We start from the raw sequence: 18697 nt of genomic DNA, 5'->3' as shown, positions 1-18697 counted from the left end.
TGATCACCCATTCACTTTATCCATGTTGTGATTGCAACTTCTTTCCATTCTTATCACTGCGCCACTCCCACTTAGTCTAGTGTCGTCAACAAACAGAGAAACGTTCATGCTTTGGCGGAGTGACATTGTGTAAGTAACCCAATAACTTCGTGGTCATTTTTCGAGGAAAGTAGCATTTTATTTCCGGGATCTCTACGTCTTAATCTTTCTTGATTGTACAATGAACCTTTGTTTGAAGATGGAATTGCTCATTTTGCTGATATGGAATATTTTTATTGCATTAAAAAAACCCATCAAATTTGTTTATGAATTGTGCTGGCCAGGCACATATTTACACCCTAGACCTTTAATCAAAGATCCTATATCGCTATAGGATCTTCGCCTTTAATTGCAACGCTGAAGGAAGTGTTTGGATAAATTCTGCAAGATGCGTCCACTCCCCGTCAGCGATGCAAGAATTCCTCCAATTGGTCAACCGCGAGGAGCAGCGTCAACCTGATCCTGGCATCTGATTGGCTGTTGGAGGCCGAGCCGTACGTTGATTGGTGGGCACGCTGCTCCGGTTGTCTGCGGGAGCCTATCGGGTGGCGGCTTCGGGATGCGCGCTCGCTGATTGGCGCAGCGGTGGCCGCGCCTGTGCCGGCGCCGCTGATTGGACGGCCTTCGGTCGGCAGGGGGGGGGGAAGGTTGGAGCAGCAGGAAGATGGCGGGGATTAAAGGTAGGAAGCGTCTCGTTCACCGCCGTCTCTCCATCACCGCGGAGAGGCCCGGGGAGACCGTGCGGCTCCGGCTTCTCGCACCCAGGGTCATCTCGCTCACCGTGGAAACGTTCGACTGTCCCCGACACCGGGCCCCGTCGGGTAGCCGCGGGCCTCCTCCCAAATGTGGCTCCTCTTTCTCTCTCTCACACACACAATGAGAACCGATCCATCTCACCGCACAGCGAGAGATTCCTCCCTCCCTTCCTTGCCCTGTGGTTCAGTGCCTGAGAGTATCCCCCTCCTCCTCCTCCTCTGTAGGCCATAGTTACCAACGATCTTAGATAGTTACAACCTCTCTTTGTAGCCAACACCTTCTAATCCAGGCATCATTCTGGTAATCCACTCTGGACCCTTTCCAAAGCATCCACATCCTTCCTGTACTGAAGTGACCAGAACTACAAGCAATACTCCAAATGTGGCCCAGCCCAAGCCCGATAAAGCTACATCATGACTTTCTGATTCATATATTCAATGCCTCAAACAATGAAGCCAAGCATGCCATATATATTCTTTGCCACACGTTTTTTGTTGCCACTTTCAGAGAACTTGGATCTCGAGATCCCTCTAAATCACTGCAGCTAAATGTCTTCCCATTAATTGTATAGTTTGCCTGTGTGTGCCGAAGTAAAACACCTCACACTTGCTCAGGTTAAATTCCATCTGCCATTTCTTTACCCATTTCTGTAGTTGACAATAGGTGCAGGAGTAGGCCATTCGGCCCTTCAAGCCAGCACAGCCATTCAATGTGAACATGTCTGATCATCCCCAATCAGTACCCCGTTCCTGCCTTCTCCCCATATCCCCTGACTCCGCTATTCTTAAGAGCTCTATCTAGCTCTCTCTTGAAAGTATCCAGAGAACCGGCCTCCACCACCCTCTGAGGCAGAGAATTCCACAGACTCACAACTCTCTCTGAGAAAAAGTGTTTCCTCGTCTCCGTTCTAAATGGCCTTATTCTTAAACTGTGGCCCCTGGTTCTGGACTCCCCCAACATAGGGAACATGTTTCCTGCCTCCATCGTGTCCAAACCCTTAGCAATCTTATATGTTTCAATAAGATGCCCTCTCATCCTTCTAAACTCCAGAGTATACAAGCTCAGCCGCTCCATTCTCTCAGCATATGACAGTCCCGCCATCCCGGAATTAACCTTGTAAATCTACGCTGCGCTTTCTCAATAGCAAGAATGTCCTTCAAATTAGGGGATCAAAACTGCACACAATATTCCAGATGTGGTCTCACTGGGGCCTTAAACAACTGCCGAAGGACCTCTTTGCTCCTATACTCAATTCCTCTTGTTATAAAGGCCAACATGCCATTCGCTTTCTTCACTGCCTTCATCTAAATCATTGATATATATTGTAAATAGCTGCGGTCCCAGCACTGAGCCTTGCGGTACCCCACTAGTCACCGCCTGCCATTGTGAAAGGGACCCGTTAATCCTTACTCTTTGTTTCCTGTCTGCCAACCAATTTTCTATCCATTTCAGCACTCTACCCCCAATACCATGTACCCTAACTTTGCCCACTAATCTCCCATGTGGGACCTTATCAAATGCTTTCTGAAAGTCCAGGTACACTACATCCACTGGCTCTCCCTTGTCCATTTTCCAAGTTACATCCTCAAAAAATTCCAGAAGATTAGTCGAGCATGATTTCCTCTTCGTAAATCCATGCTGACTGACCGATCCAGTTACTGCTATCCAAATGTGCCGCTATTTCATATTTTATAATAGACTCCAGCATCTTCCCACCACTGATGTCAGGCAAACTGGTCTATAATTCCCTGTTTTCTCTCTCCCGCCTTTCTTTAGAAAGTGGGATAACATTAGGTACCCACCAATCCACAGGAACTGATCCTGAATCTATACAACATTGGAAAATATCCTGCTGTCCAATTTGACAGCCTTCCTCACAGTCCCAGCAATCCTCGTATCCTCTGCAAATTTACTAGCCATCCCTAAATCTACATTTATATCCAAGTCATTTACATCTTTGAATCCATACTTGCTCTAAAATACTTATCCATGAGGTCTACAAGAATAGTCGCTTCCAAACAATTCTCCTTCACTAGCACCACCCAACTTTGCTTCACTAGCTGATATTTTGTTTCTGTGGTGTATTATTTTCTTCTCTTTCCACATCATCCTCATTCAACCACATCATCCTCTTTCAATGCCTTTCCATTGTATTGTTTACTTGAAGTTGCACCTTTTCACAGATAATGGCCCAGTTGTCAATAATATTATTATTCGTACCAATGGCTTTATTGCTTACCATGCACTGCAGGAATCCTGAAATGTTTTATGTTTCAACTCGATTTCTGACTACACATTTGCTACTCAAGGAATATATCAAGGAATATTTTAAAACAATTTAAAAAAAAAAAATGATACCAAAATCTAGCTTGAATCATGGGAGTTTTTGCAACTGGCGAGATGCAAATTAATTTGAGTAGCAACAAAGGGGAAAATATTTTCAAAATGAATACAACTCTGGACCTAATTTGTGTTTGGATCAATGTCCAATAGAAGAGACCGTTGTGTAGCAATGTGACTTAATAGACCTGATTCCCTTTGATCTATCCATGTTTTAGTTGGAGTGTGCAGAATGAAATTTACATAGAGAGTGTTAACATTCTTTTTTTAAAGAAAATGTTATAACTGGAAATTGCTTGAAATATTCATCCACACTGGTCCCACATAAGAGATTAGTATACAAACTTAAAGCACACGGTATTGGGGGTTCAGTATTGATGTGGATAGAGAACTGGCTGGCAGACAGGAAGCAAAGAGTAGGAGTAAACGGGTCCTTTTCAGAATGGCAGGTAGTGACTAGTGGGGTACCGCAAGGCTCAGTGCTGGGACCCCAGCTATTTACAATATATATTAATGATTTGGATGAGGGAATTGAATGCAACATCTCCAAATTTGCGGATGACACGAAGCTGGGAGGGAGTGATAGCTGTGAGGAAGATGCTAGGGGGCTGCAAGGTGATTTGGATAGGCTGGGTGAGTGGGCAAATGCATGGCAGATGCAGTATAATGTGGATAAATGTGAGGTTATCCACTTTGGTGGCAAAAACAGGAAAGTAGACTATTATCTGAATGGTGGCCGATTAGGAGAAGCAACGAGACCTGGGTGTCATGGTACACCAGTCATTGAAAGTAGGCATGCAGGTGCAGCAGGCAGTGAAGAAAGTGAATGGTATGTTAGCATTCATAGCAAAAGGATTTGAGTATAGGAGCAGGGAGGTTCTACTGCAGTTGTACACGGTCTTGGTGAGACCACACCTGGAGTATTGTGTATAGTTTTGGTCCCCTAATCTGAGGAAAGACATTATTTCCATAGAGGGAGTACAGAGAAGGTTCAACAGACTGATTGCTGGGATGTGATATATATATAAATGACTTTGATGTAAATGTAGGGTTGGATGAGTACGTTTGCTGACATCGAAATTGAAGGAGTTACAGCGGGATATAGATCAGCTACAGAAATGGGTAGAGAAATGGCAGATGTCATTTAACGCGAGCAAGTGCGAGATGTTGCACTTTGGGAGGCTTAATGTAAGGAGAGGGCAAGGCACGTAACAGCCATGGCCAGGGGAGAAAAGTTTAATGGAGATGAGCAGGGCAAGATTTTTTACACTCAGGGGGATCAGAGCCTGGACGCATTGCCATGGGTGGTATTGGAGGAATATTTGATAGTGGCGTAAGAGACTTTTGGAGAGGCACATGGACATAAAGGAATAGATGGATATGGATCCTGTACGGTCAGATGAGATGTTCAGCACGGCATCATGCTCGGCACAAACACTGTGGGCCGAAGGGCCCATTCTTGTGTGTACTGTTCTATGCTCAGTCTAAAGAAAGGCCCTGACCTGAAATGTAATCTATCCATATTCTCCAAGAATGATGCCTGACCTGCTGACTTATTCCACCATTTTGTGTCTTTCCTTGGTAAACCAGCATCTGCAGTTTCTTGTTTCTGCTTGGCGAGATAACATGCCCTTTCCATTTTTGTTGCAGCTCTGGTTGGTTTATCCTTCAGTGGTGCCATTGGCCTGACTTTTCTCATGTTAGGATGTGCTCTTGAACAATATGGGTAAGTTTGTGGGTCAAAAGATTTCTACCTTTTTTTTAAATACTCTGTATGTTGTTTGGTCTTTTCAATGGGGGTTTTCTTACATCAGAAATTACACAATGTGATTTGCTATCACTCCTCAGCAGTTTCTCTTTTGATTTCCAATTTGTAGAGAACATCAGGCTGAAACAAACCCCACCCTGATAAAGAACGCCTAGTATGCTTATTGTCTGAACTTTTTAGTCTATATCTCTCTATATCACTATTTTCTGTATCACTATGAATTAAAATACCCCAGAAAGCAAATGGATTCTCAGATGGATTATTGTGGTTTTTAAAGTCCAGAATTCATACCTTTGACAACCATGTTGTTATCAACATTAACATGCAGAGGTTATTGAAGGAAAAAAACTGATAGGAGTTTTGATTATTCTTCAGTGGTTCTTGTAGAAATGTGAGTATGGACTCAAAACTGCCTAGATCCATACATTAAGAACTGCTACTTGGGAAATACAAGACAGCGAGGATTAGTTAAAGTGTAGCTCAGCATGTGCTGACGTCTTCTGAAGATGAACAGCATTGGAGTTATAAAGCAAATGCAACATTGAAAAATTCATTTTGTTGTTCTGTCATTGTTTAAGAATGATGCACGTGTGTCTTGTGAAATCCAGAGCAGTATGCTCTATGGCCCAGAACGTAATTATGTGAACGTCGTGTGTCTATCTTCAAAGTGAGCTTTCATGTTTATAAATAGACATTTTTGAAATCAAAACAAAAATATCTGATATTATGATGTACAATAATGGGTCAAGGATAATGTTCTTCTATGTAATAGTTCATCACAGATTTATCAGTATTATTGGTGATCCTGGGCTATTAGAGCACTGGAAATGCTGCCTAGACTCTGGTTGGACTGAGATGGTTTAGGGCCTGTCAAAGCTCTGAGGAAAAATTAGAGGTCTAGGATATTTGATTTCTACAAAAAGGCAAGTTGCTAGAATATTGTTAAAAGGACCATAAGAGGGTTGTCCATGGTGAGAGAATATTGGTGGTACTGGGATTGGAGGATGCAGGGAAATATTCTAATGTCTATTGGATTTGATGAACCCAGCAGAGCAGGGACAAGGAAAGGATATTCAGTGTGAACAATGCCTTTAAGTGGCAACAATGTCGATATTATGTGCACACGAGATGCACAAGATCTCTGCTGTCAAATAATTGGCATTCCAAAGGAATGGATCAAATGGTGATGAGTAGAAATTCAGTACTCAGTGTTATCATTCCTTGTTAATGTACCTTTCATTCCCCTTGAATTAAAGTTTGGGACTATAGCTTTCTTTCAATTGTTCTTTTCCCACAGGCTAAAGATTCAAATCTCAGATTTGCTGTCTACTATTTTCCTACTCTACATTATGACTATTAATTTAAGGTTCCTCTATTGAAAGGCCTGAAAGTTTGTAAAATGAACAAAATTATGGTACTAAACCAAAATGAATTGGGCATTATCAAATAGACGTAGTTCCCTTGGTGCCTTGGTGCTTTTCATCTACCCAGCACATCATTCTTCCACATTTTCGCTACTTTATCACAACCCCACCACCTGTCACATCTCCCTTTTGCAAGAACCACTCTCCGTGATTCTTTAGTTTGTCCATCCCTCCTTTCCCCAAGCACTTTTCTCTTCAATGATAGGATCTGCAACACCTGTCCTTACACATCCTCCCTCACCATCATCTACGGCCTAAACCGCCCACTAGGTGACTCAAATATTCACACGTACCTTCTGCAACCTCGTCTATTGCAGTTGGTGCTCTCGATGTGGTCTCAACATTAGCGAGACCAAGTGCAGTCTGGCAACCAGTTTGCCAAGTGGTCTCCACTCTGTCTGCAATGGCCATCTTGAGCTTGTTAGCCATTTCAACTCCCCTCCCCATATCCACACTGACCAGTCTGTCCCTAGCTTTCTTTACTACCACATTGAGGCCAAATATAATCGAGCAACAGCCAGCACCTTGTATTTCGCTTGGGCGGTCTACAACCCAACAGCATGCATATTGAATTCTCCAGTTTCAAGTAATCCACACTCTTCTGGTTCCTTTCTCTCTTCTGATCAACCTAGGTCCTCTTGCACACTGTTCTTTACACAATGTTCTTTCCAAACACCCTCCTCACCTCCTGGCCCCAAGTTACCAGTTTCTTTCCCCTCCCCTACCTGGTTCCATCTGCCTACAGTAGACATATTCAGCCGTCTCTATCGCCCCCCCCCCACCCATCAACAACCATCAATGTTCCTATCTACTCAGCATACCTCTCTTGTCTCGTTTCACTCATCATATTTTTTCTATCAGATTCCATAATATGCTCCTCTGTTGTCTCCTATACACCTCCCAGCCTCTGTTATTATCACAGGTACGCAAAAAAGCTGGAGAAACTCAGCGGGTGCAGCAGAATCTATGGAGCGAAGGAAATAGGCAACGTTTCGGGCCGAAACCCGAAACGTTGCCCATTCTCTGTTATTATTATTTCCATCTGCACATCAACTCCTCCCTTGCATCCACCCATTGCTTGCAATCTCCTGCTTCACCCCTCCTCGCCCCTCTTTCTACTGACGACCTCCCCTACATTTTCAGTCCTGATGCAGGGTCTCAATCTGAAGGGTTGACCATTCCTTTGCATCCACAGATTCAGTCTGCCTACACAGTTCATCCAACAGCACGTTTGTTTGCACCAGATGCTTGAATCTGAAGGCTCTGTGCCTCCAATATACAATCTGGCATTAAATAGAAGCATAGACAAACCTTTTTTTCTGTAGAATTCATTGCAAGTTTCAAATATCATACTCATTAACGATATTTAACCTCTTTTTTAAATCCACTACAGAGTTTACTGGCCACTGTTTGTGCTGATATTTTACGTCATGTCACCTATCCCGAACTTTATTGCACGAAGATTGGGTGATGACACGGATGCAGCAAGCAGTGCCTGTCGTGAGCTTGCGTATTTTTTCACCACGGGGATCGTTGTTTCTGCCTTTGGGCTCCCGGTAATTCTTGCTCGAGTGTCAGTGGTAAGTCCTCCCTTAATGTTGATTGACAAATGTCTTGTAATTCAGCCTTATCACCCACTTGTAATTTTTAAGGTTGCCAAAAATAGAATACCTGTGGTGTAGGATGGAAATTAACCTGATTTATGGTGAAATATAGAGTCAAAAGCATAGTTTAAAGCAGGGGTTGGCAACCTTGTTCTACATAAGGGCCAGGACGCATGTCTGTGAGCGGATGGCGGGCCACACCTATCACGTGTACACATGGATTCTGCCCCGGATGGCAGGCATCAAATCACGTGTTCACAGGAGGTGCGCGGTCGTGCCGGCGGCTTTGCGCAGGATGCGGTACAGCCAAAGCTCGGCGGGCTGGATGATTCCGGGCCGCAATCGGCCCGAGGGCCGTAGGTTGCCGCCCCCTGGTCTAAAGAGTGAAGTTGAACTTGGCAGGTTCTTGTAATGTGGAGATGGAAGCAGGTGGTCTTAGTGATGCTGCAGCTCAGTGGTCATCAACTCAACAATGTCATTCAGCACGTTGCAAACAGTTTGGTTTAACCAGAAACATTGCCAGAGAGAGGGATGGAATGAGGAAATGGGGTGGAATTTCATGATTGAGGAAAGGAGTTTTTAATGGTGACTACATCTTCCAAACATTTGACATTTGATCTCTACTCTTTCTCAATTGCATGTTGAAGAAGCATTCTCGTAACACAGAGAGCAGTGAGTTAGGACTAGGGTGATGTTTTTGTACATATAAAAACTGACAGTGTTTTTGGGTGATGCTATTGAGGGGACATTTTTTTTAAATGACCGTAATAGGCCAAGGAATGCAGAACATAAAGCAGAATAGCATATGAATAGTGAACACACTGAACATTTGTTTCTGTATTGTACATCAAAAAAAGTATTTAAAATTTGAGAATAAATTTATATATTTAGGTTACAAAATATCTTTAAGTAATCTTTCGTTGAATATTTTAGAGAGAGTTTCAAATATGCAGAACAACAAATTAATAAATATGCAAAAATATCTGTGTCGTTAAGATAAGTATTTGCTCTTTGGTTGGTGTAACATTTAATGTAAGAGAATCCTCACGTTGGATACATAGAAACATAGAGACATAGAAATTAGGTGCAGGAGTAGGCCATTCGGCCCTTCGAGCCTGCACCGCCATTCAATATGATCATGGCTGATCATCCAACTCAGTATCCCGTACCTGCCTTCTCTCCATACCCCCTGATCCCCTTAGCCACAAGGGCCACATCTAACTCCCTCTTAAATATAGCCAATTAACTGGCCTCAACTATCCTCTGTGGCAGAGAGTTCCAGAGATTCACCACTCTCTGTGTGAAAAAAGTTCTTCTCATCTCGGTTTTAAAGGATTTCCCGATTATCCTTAAGCTGTGACCCCTTGTCCTGGACTTCCCCAACATCGGGAACAATCTTCCTGCATCTAGCCTGTCCAACCCCTTAAGAATTTTGTAAGTTTCTATAAGATCCCCTCTCAATCTCCTAAATTCTATAGAGTATAAACCAAGTCTACCCAGTCTTTCTTCATAAGACAGTCCTGACATCCGAAGAATCAGTCTGGTGAACCTTCTCTGCACTCCCTCTATGGCAATAATGTCCTTCCTCAGATTTGGAGACTAAAACTGTACGCAATATTCCAGGTGTGGTCTCACCAAGACCCTGTACAACTGCAGTAGAACCTCCCTGCTCCTATACTCAAATCCTTTTGCAATGAAAGCTAACATACCATTCGCTTTCTTTACTGCCAGCTGCACCTGTATGCCTACCTTCAATGACTGGTGTACCATGATACCCAGGTCACGCTGCATCTCCCCCTTTCCCAATCGGCCATCATTTAGATAATAGTCTGCTTTCCCGTTTTTGCCACCAAAATGGATAACCTCACATTTATCCACATTATACTGCATCTGCCAAACATTTGCCCACTCACCCAGCCTATCCAAGTCACCTTGCAGTCTCCTAGCATCCTCCTCACAGCTAACACTGCCCCCCAGCTTAGTGTCATCCGCAAACTTGGAACTTGAAACTTGGATAGATTTAGGAAGTGTTTCGATTGCAAGGCATATAGCTAGAGTAAAAATAAACCATAGCAGCTTGTAAACTAGGCTATGGGGCAATAAAACTGACCAGGAAATAACAGAAACCTTTTATTGCACCTGTTTATCAGACGTGGGAGAATGGTTTTCTAAATATGAGGAAATGGAAAGTTAAAGATAACTGGGAAAAACAAGATTGAAAGGCTACAAAGAGACGTTGATCACTGATGAATTATTTAAAAAATGTGAAATCTGCATGTCACCAATTTGTCACAAGTCTACAAAAAGTCTGTAGGTGTTGTGCATCATTGAAACACTTTAGATTCTCTCAGAGTGATTCCCCCGTATATACTGTTAAGATCTTGAAAATCTGACTTGTTTGAGAACCTCACCACTGCTCTACAATGTGTTTTTTGTGTCTGTCCCTATCTGAACCAAAATGAAGAGGTCAACTGTGACTACGTGAGGGCCAGATTCAGGGTACACGCTAAACACACAATTCCCAGGTGCTTTGTAAAGTTAAAACATAACATCCCAACTTTCATATTCTCTGCTTCAGTCCATGAAGTATGCCATGTATTATTCATCAACTTGTGTCACCACTATTGGGGAACTGTGGACTTCAACATCCCTCTGTTCATCAACTTTTCTTAGCACTGTACCATTTGCTAGATATGTCCTAACACTATCTGACTTCTCAAATCTCACCTGAATGGGTTTAAATTTAATCTACTAATGCTCTGGCCAACATCGCATCTGGTCAATATGTTGCTTTAACATTAACCAATTTCCATGCTAATGCACAACATCACCAACTTGAACTGCATCTGCAACTTTACTACTAGAATATCGTTAGAATATATTGCAAACAATAAAGGTCTGGCACCAATGCCTGCAGTGCACTACTGGGCATCCAATCAGAAAAACATCCGTTCACCACTACCTTGTGCCTCCTATTGCCAGGCCAAATTTAGATCCATTTAACCAGATTGTCTTGGATGCCATGTGCCTTAACCTTTTAGAGCAGCCTACAATGCAGGACATTGTCAAATGCCTTAGTTTACTTTAGTTTAGAGAAACAGCGCTAAAACAGGTGCTTCGGCCCACCGGGTCCGTGCCGACCAGAGATCCCCGCATATTAACACTATCCTACACACACTAGGGACAATTTTTACATTTTTACCAAGCCAATTAACCAATAAACCTGTACGTCTTTGGAGTGTGGGAGGAAACCGAAGATCTCGGAGAACACCCACAAAGTCACGGGGAGAAAGTACAAACTCCGTACCGACAGCAGGTCGGGATCGAACCCGGGTCTACAGCGCTGCATTCGCTGTAAGGCAGCAACTCAACCGCTGCGCCAGCGTGCCGACCTTATTAAAGGCCTTATTAACGCCCATGTGACTATTCCCCTGTTTCATCAATATTCTTACTTAACTCTTCGAAACAAAATGCAATCAAATTAATGAGCCAGTATTTTACCCATACTAACTATGGTTGATCAGCCTTTCCAAATAAACATATACACTGTGCTTTTTCTTCATTAATTTCCCTATCTCTGATATAAGCACAATACTATCATTTTACACATTAAGGAATTTATTTGCAGCTGCCTGTACCTACAGCTGCACATGCAAAGAAAAAAAAATTAGTTCACGGTTGCAAAAGCAGAAAAAATAGATTGAAATTGCTACAATCTAAATTAAAGAGAAAATGTAAATATAACTATTTGAATTTCTATGTAATTTAATCGATATGTTGAAGTAAATGTTAATTATTTGATCGACCCATGGATTGTCATCTGGTCAACTCTCACATAGTTTACAAACTACATTAATTGATTCAATGTACATTCTTCAATGGGAGTAATTTTCTTCATTACGGAGAGAAAAAATATGTAAAGATTGAAATTGAGCCAATAGTAGCTTTATGGGTAGCTATTTTTTGTGGAAATGTGTATTTGAATGTGCATGCTGCACCACGGTACAGGTATTGTTCAATTTTTTTAATCTACTTTGCTGAGATTGTAATTCCGTTTTTCATATTTCAGATCCAGTGGGGAGCCTGTGGACTCGTGCTGGCAGGCAATGCTGTAATCTTTTTCACTATTTTGGGCTTTTTCCTAGTGTTTGGTAGAGGGGATGACTTTAGTTGGGAGCAGTGGTAGTGTTGAGATGGACCCTGGATATGATGACCCTTTGATTGGCATTGAAGCTGAACTTGCTGAGACTCCCAACTTTAAAGTACAGTGTACACTATCTGCAAGTATAACATTGAAAAGTAGCTAATCATTAAGACCCAAAATCCATTAATGTGCTTAATTTAGTGAGTTCACACCCTAGCGTTTTACTAAGCTGTCTAATACCCAAAATGGCAATTTTTCGTAAAGAAAAAGAGGGTCCCTGCATACATTTACTCATGTGGACCAATAAACAGAATGAATTATAGGTTGCCATCTACTCAGTTGAGAGAAGAAAATACTACTTGGCGCCTTGAAACTTGCATCAGATTTTTTGTTAATGCACCTTATAAATAAAACAAAAACTAACAGAAACGTTCTGGTGTGATGAGTACATGGTTATGTCAATTGTAATTGACTTTGGATTTATCATTTTCTCTCCTTTGGAGGTACAGGAAGATATAAATCTGTCAAGTAGTTAGTTATTTATCTTGCCTCACTAGGAAGATGACCATAACTATTGACATGGACTTTAGCTTGGTGTCAGAACTTTTTAAAGTGCATCTTACCAACTATATATTTGTTCCTATGAATAAAATGCCATAATTTACTCCTTTAGAAGTCTCAGTCTTTGCCATTTTGTTATGCTTGCACAGATTCATAAAGAGCCAGATTGTATTATTTAAAATGCAAAGTATTTAAGATCTTCAGGATCTTTTTCTTTGAGAATCTTTGTGCAAGTCAAAGGGTTTGAATTGTTAAGCAACAGTAGCACTACACAAAATCTTGACAACTTTTGTATTGTAATAAATGTTCTTCCCTTTCTAATACCTACGGGCTCATATTTTGATTGTCTCCATGAGGAATATACTGTGCCCAGTTCAAACAGACTTGAAATGTAAATGTCTGGAAAGTAGTTGATGGGATAATGGCAAATTGCCTATTTGTCAATAATAATATGACAGTAAATTACAGATGGACATGCTGGTTATTGTGTACTCCGAGATGGGTTTAATTTCATCATTAAACCAGGCCCAAAGGTCCATGTATAAACGCAACATTAAATGCCATACTAATTTGTTGCATCTAATTGCTACTATGCTTTACCTATTGGTGTTGATAACATTTATTGGTGGGGTTTTTTTCATATGGAACCAAGTATATGAAATACATTAAATTTAAATCATGTGACCATCTTCCAACTTTCTGTATTTGTTTCCCAGATTGATCTTGCAACTTGCAGGCTAGTCCATAGGGGAAGATTTTTTGTTTTGGGGGAGGCTTTGACTACACATTATAGCATATGTCAGATGAAATTATAAACGGTTAGAGTTTGATAATATTAGATGAATGTCCTATGTGTGTATGATATTTGTCTCCTTATTTAATGCAGGCATTAAGTATTTAAATGCATGCTTTCTATATCAATACATTAATATTGCCCAAAACCAATTTTTGGACGTCCTTTAAAATGTATCCAAAATCTAATTGGACAAAAAAATTCTGCAGAGAGCTATCTTTCCATTGTGTTGTTTGTCTCTTTGATATCTTAAATTATAGTCTCTAGAAAAGCTAAATTGTAAACCAAATATTTATCAAATGTTAAAGTCAGGTGTAAAGAAAATTGGGGATGAAGATTATGCATGTCTTAACTAATGGCATTTTGTCATTGCCCATATAAAAACTGAAATAGTGTGTGCAAAATAATTAACACTTTTAATTTGTATGCTGATGGGACACAGTTCATAAATCAATTCAAAAGACAGACACAAAATGCTGGAGTAACTCAGCGGGACAAGCAGCATCTCTGGAGAGAAGGAATGGGTGACGTTTCAGGTTGAGACCCAAAACATCACCCGTTCCTTCTCTCCAGAGATGATGCCTGTCTCCATGAGTTACTCCAGCATTTTGTGTCTATCTTCAGTGTAAACCAGCATCTGCAGTTCCTTCCTACTCATAAATCAATTCCTTACCTTCAGATTGTTGAATGTTGCACTGTTGGTAACTGGTTTTAACTATTCACGTTCATTTGATATAATAAAACATTCAAGAATAACATTGATGAATAACTTTCAAATTTAGAAGACTTGGTTTTTTTTAAATAGACTTTTTGTGGAGGCAGAATTTTTTAATGGGTTTCCCCTTTGGTTGAAGTTTCTTATTATGACTATGTAAGAATATTGTAAGCTTCAAATGCCATAAATTGCTTTTAAACTTTTGTACGTGAATTGTTTATTGTCAATAAATTTTCAACACTTTTTTTCCACTTCACACAGTGTAAATTAAACTAATTGTAAAACGATGAATGAAGTTATTATCTTAAATTGATTCTTATAGTTTTGTGTTTGAATTTAAATATATGTTAATAAAATGCTTTGTTTTGGTTATTTGAATTGTTTATATATCAGCGGGATTAATACTGGGGAATCAAGCTTCCCATTTCAACACTGATAGCACCTATATTAAAATGTGGTAGAAAATAGGTTACATTTTCAGTTATTTTGTTTTAACAATGTGTCCTGCTCTTTACCATCCTCTAATATTTCAAATCCTGGCGTAAGTTACATGTCAATTTGTTGCTATTTCTATTCTTGTATTTGTACTTACGGGGAGATGGAGTAACAGCACCATGTTTTAAATTATCGTTGCAGCATGCATTTCACAGCAACATGGAACTTGGTATGTAAATGGCCTCGTCCTACACCAAGGTCCAGCATGTGAGACCCCTGGAAGATAGATAGTTTAGTTTATTATTGTCACGTGTACCGAGATACAGTGAAAAGGTTTTGTTTGTGTGCTATCCAGTTCAAAACAAGACTATACATGAATACAATCAAGAATCACAATCAAGCTATCAAAGATAAAAGAGTCCAGTTAAAGCATACAGATAAACGATAAAGACTGGATAAAGAGTATAGATAAAAGATAACGGCTACTTCATGAATTGAATATAATATATACCATAATATAAGTATCACATTTTTTAAAGTATTAAATAAATCTCTGGGCAAACTCCCATTGCAACCTGACATTGGTGACACATCTCCAATTGTCTGATACTTTGGTTATCCACATTGAATTCCCTTATATTGTAGGTTAAAATTACAAATTTGTTGATGATTGTATTGTTGACTCAGTTACAGTGGCTTGCAAAAGTATTCATACCCCTTGAACTTTTCCACATTTTGTCACGTTACAACCACAAAACGTAAATGTATTTTATTGGGATTTTATGTGATAGACCAACACAAAGTGGCGCATAATTGTGAAGTGGAAGGAAAATGATATATGGTTTACAACTTTTTTTACAAATAAAAAACTGAAAAGTGTGGCGTGCAAAAGTTTTCAGTCCCCTTTACTTTGATACCCCTAAATAAAATCCAGTGCAACCAATTGCCTTCAGAAGTCACCTAATTAGTAAATAGAGTCAATTTGTGTGTAATCTAATCTCAGTATAAATACAGCTGTTCTGTGAAGGCCTTAGAGGTTTGTTAGAGAACATTAGTGAACAAACAGCATCATGAAGCCCAAGGAACACACCAGACAGGTCAGGGATAAAGTTGTGGAGAAGTTTAAAGCAGGGTTAGGTTATTAAAAACATATCCCAAGCTTTGAACATCTCACGGAGCACTGTTCAATCCATCATCCGAAAATGGAAAGAGTGGCACAATTGCAAACCTACCAAGACATGGCCGTCCACCGAAACTGACAGGCCGGGCAAGGAGAGCATTGATCAGAGAAGCAGCCAAGAGGTCCATGGTAACTCTGGGGGAGCTGCAGAGATCCACAGCTCAGGTGGGAGAATCTGTCCACAGGACAACTATTAGTCATGCACTCCACAAATCGGGCCTTTATGGAAGAGTGGCAAGAAGAAAGCCATTGTTGAAAAAAAGCCATAAGAAGTCCCGTTTGCAGTTTGCTACAAGCCATGTGGGGGACACAGCAAACATTTGGAGGAAGATGCTCTGGTCAGATGAGACCAAAATTGGAAGTTTTTGGCCTAAATGCAAAACGCTATGTGTGGCGAAAAACTAACACTGCACATCACCCTGAACACACCATCCCCACTGTGAAACATGGTGGTGGCAGCATCATGCTGTGGGGATGCTTTTCTTCAGCAGGGACAGGGAAGCTGGTTAGAGTTGATGGGAAGATGGATGGAGCCAAATACAGGGCAATCTTGGAAGAAAACCTGTTAGAGTCTGCAAAAGACTTGAGACTGGGGCGGAGGTTCACCTTCCAGCAGGACAACGACCCTAAACATACAGCCAGAACTACAATGGAATGGTTTAGATCAAAGCTTATTCATGTGTTAGAATGGCCCAAAGTCCAGACCTAAATCCAATTGAGAATCTCTGGCAAGACTTGAAAATTGCTGTTCATAGACGCTCTCCATCAAATCTGACTGAGCTTGAGCTATTTTGCAAAGAAGAATGGGCAAAAATTTCAGTCTCTAGATGCGCAAAGCTGGTAGAGACATACCCCAAAAGACTTGCAGCTGTAATTGCAGCGGAAGGTGGTTCTACAAAGTATTGACTCAGGGGGGCTGAATACTTTTGCACGCCACACTTCAGTTTTTTATTTGTAAAAAAATTTGAAAACCATGTATCATTTTCCTTCCACTTCACAATTATGCACCACTTTGTGTTGGTCTATCACATAAAATCCCAATAAAATACATTTACGTTTGTGGCTGTAACGTGACAAAATGTGGAAAGGTTCAAGGGGTATGAATACTTTTGCAAGCCACAGTATGTGACACAAGCAATATATTGGCTTTTGGTGTGACTAATAATGAGCTCTATGTGGAATCTGCACACTCTGTTACCACTGGGACAGATGAAGGTTGACGGGATGGATGGGTGAGTTGACTGGATTGTTGCATGCTGCTTATTCTGCTTGGAATCTATGTGCCCAGTGAGAGACAAATTACTCTGACTTTCCAGATGCTGCTTTGTTTGATCAGTGGTGAGTTTGGGATAACTGAATGAATATGATCAAGCTGGAGACAGTGTAAAAAGATTTGTCAAGCTGTTTTCTGGAGTTATTATGGGAAATTGGATAGGATATGCCCTTTTTCTTTGGACCAAAGGAAGCTGAGAGGTGGCATGATAGAAGTATATAAAAATGAGACGCCTGGATAGGGTGGATAGAGAGTGTCCATTTCCTATGAGAGGTTTCTAAAACTAGAGAGCCTGGATTTAAGCTAAGAGGGAGTAGTTTAAAGGAGACCCGAGGGTAGATTTTACACACCAACTTCTTGGTATCTGGAATGAGTTCCCCAAGGTGGTGATGGAGTCTGGAAGAAGAACAACATTTAAGGGACATAGTCACAGGTCTTTAAATGGGCAAGGAATAAGGAATGAATGCAGGCAAGTGGAATGAATATAGAATGGCACGATGGTTGCCATAGATGTGGTGGGCCAAAGGGCCTGTTACTCAGCAGTCTCAACTCTATGAATTATTGTGGTTGTTGCTGTACCAAAGGGTTTTGAGGACACCCTTGAACTGTGAACAGAAAATGTAGGTTCGAGTTTTGAAAATGACTCGCCATGATAGAGTTCAGGGTACAATGTCTGAAATCAGGCATGCAGATGATGTGTGTTGGAAGGAACTGCAGATGCTGGTTTATACCCGAGACAAAGGCAGGGAATGATGATGGAACTGCGGGAAGACTGAAAGATAGAGGTGGAGGGCGGGAGGAAGGAAATGGAGGTGAGAAAAGTCCAGAACAAATCAGGGTCAGCAACAGATTACCTCGGGAAGGGTGGAGTCCATTGTTGACTGGGGATGATGTGCTACACTGCTGAGTTGTAAGCTGCCCAAGCAAAATATGAGGTGCCGTTCCTCCAATTTGCGTGTAGCCTCACTCTGACACTCTGACTCGGGACTGAAAGGTCAGTATGGGAATGAGAAGGGGAGTTCAACTTTTTGGCAACCGGGAGCTCGCATAAGCCAAGGCGGACTGAGTGTAAGTGTTCGATTGGCAAGTGTACTCTTGGTCTCGCCGATATATAATAGCCATCACCGGGAGCACCAGATACAGTAGATGAGGTTGGAGGAGGTACAAGTAAACCGATTCACTTATCCCTTCCCACCCAAGCCACCTCCGCTCCAGGGACTTTCCTGCAACTGCAGCAGATGCAACACCTGTTCCTATACCTTCATCAAGGGAGCGTGACAGTCTTTTCAGGTGAGGCAGTTCAATTGTACCTCCTCCAACCTCATTGTTTGGCCTAGCCTCCCAGTATTTTGAATGATTTTGCATAAGTAGCTTTGGTGATTGCTGAGTGTTTGCTTTGATTCAGCACAGTAAATCGTTTATACCACCAATTGTAGCGGCACAAGAAAATGTAGATGCTGAAATCTGCAGCAAACAAAGAGTGGGGAGCTCAGCACTCGGGCATCACCTGTGGTGGGAAATGAATCGTTGGGGTTTTAGGTCAAAACTCTTCATCTGGACCAGATGAAGGGTTTCGACCTGAAACATTCACTGTCTATTTCCCTCCACAGTTGCCTGACGCACTGAATTCCTCCAGTAGTTTGTCTTTTGCTCTAGATTCCAGCA

General features: G+C 41.3%; 1 protein-coding gene across 1 annotated transcript; it reads left to right on the top strand.

Moving 5' to 3' along the window:
• Positions 1-641: 641 nt before the first annotated feature.
• On the top strand, positions 642-13325 carry LOC129701092 (leptin receptor gene-related protein). Its single transcript, XM_055642063.1, has 4 exons — positions 642-719; positions 4786-4861; positions 7721-7907; positions 12001-13325. The coding sequence occupies exons 1-4, from the start codon at positions 704-706 to the stop codon at positions 12115-12117; spliced, it is 396 nt and encodes a 131-aa protein (XP_055498038.1). The 5' UTR covers positions 642-703; the 3' UTR covers positions 12118-13325.
• Positions 13326-18697: the final 5372 nt, after the last annotated feature.

Source organism: Leucoraja erinacea, chromosome 10, assembly GCF_028641065.1.
Source record: "Leucoraja erinacea ecotype New England chromosome 10, Leri_hhj_1, whole genome shotgun sequence".
NCBI classification, from domain to species: domain Eukaryota; kingdom Metazoa; phylum Chordata; class Chondrichthyes; order Rajiformes; family Rajidae; genus Leucoraja; species Leucoraja erinaceus.
Note: the sequence above shows the minus strand (reverse complement) of the source record. Positions and strands in the feature narration are given on the sequence as shown.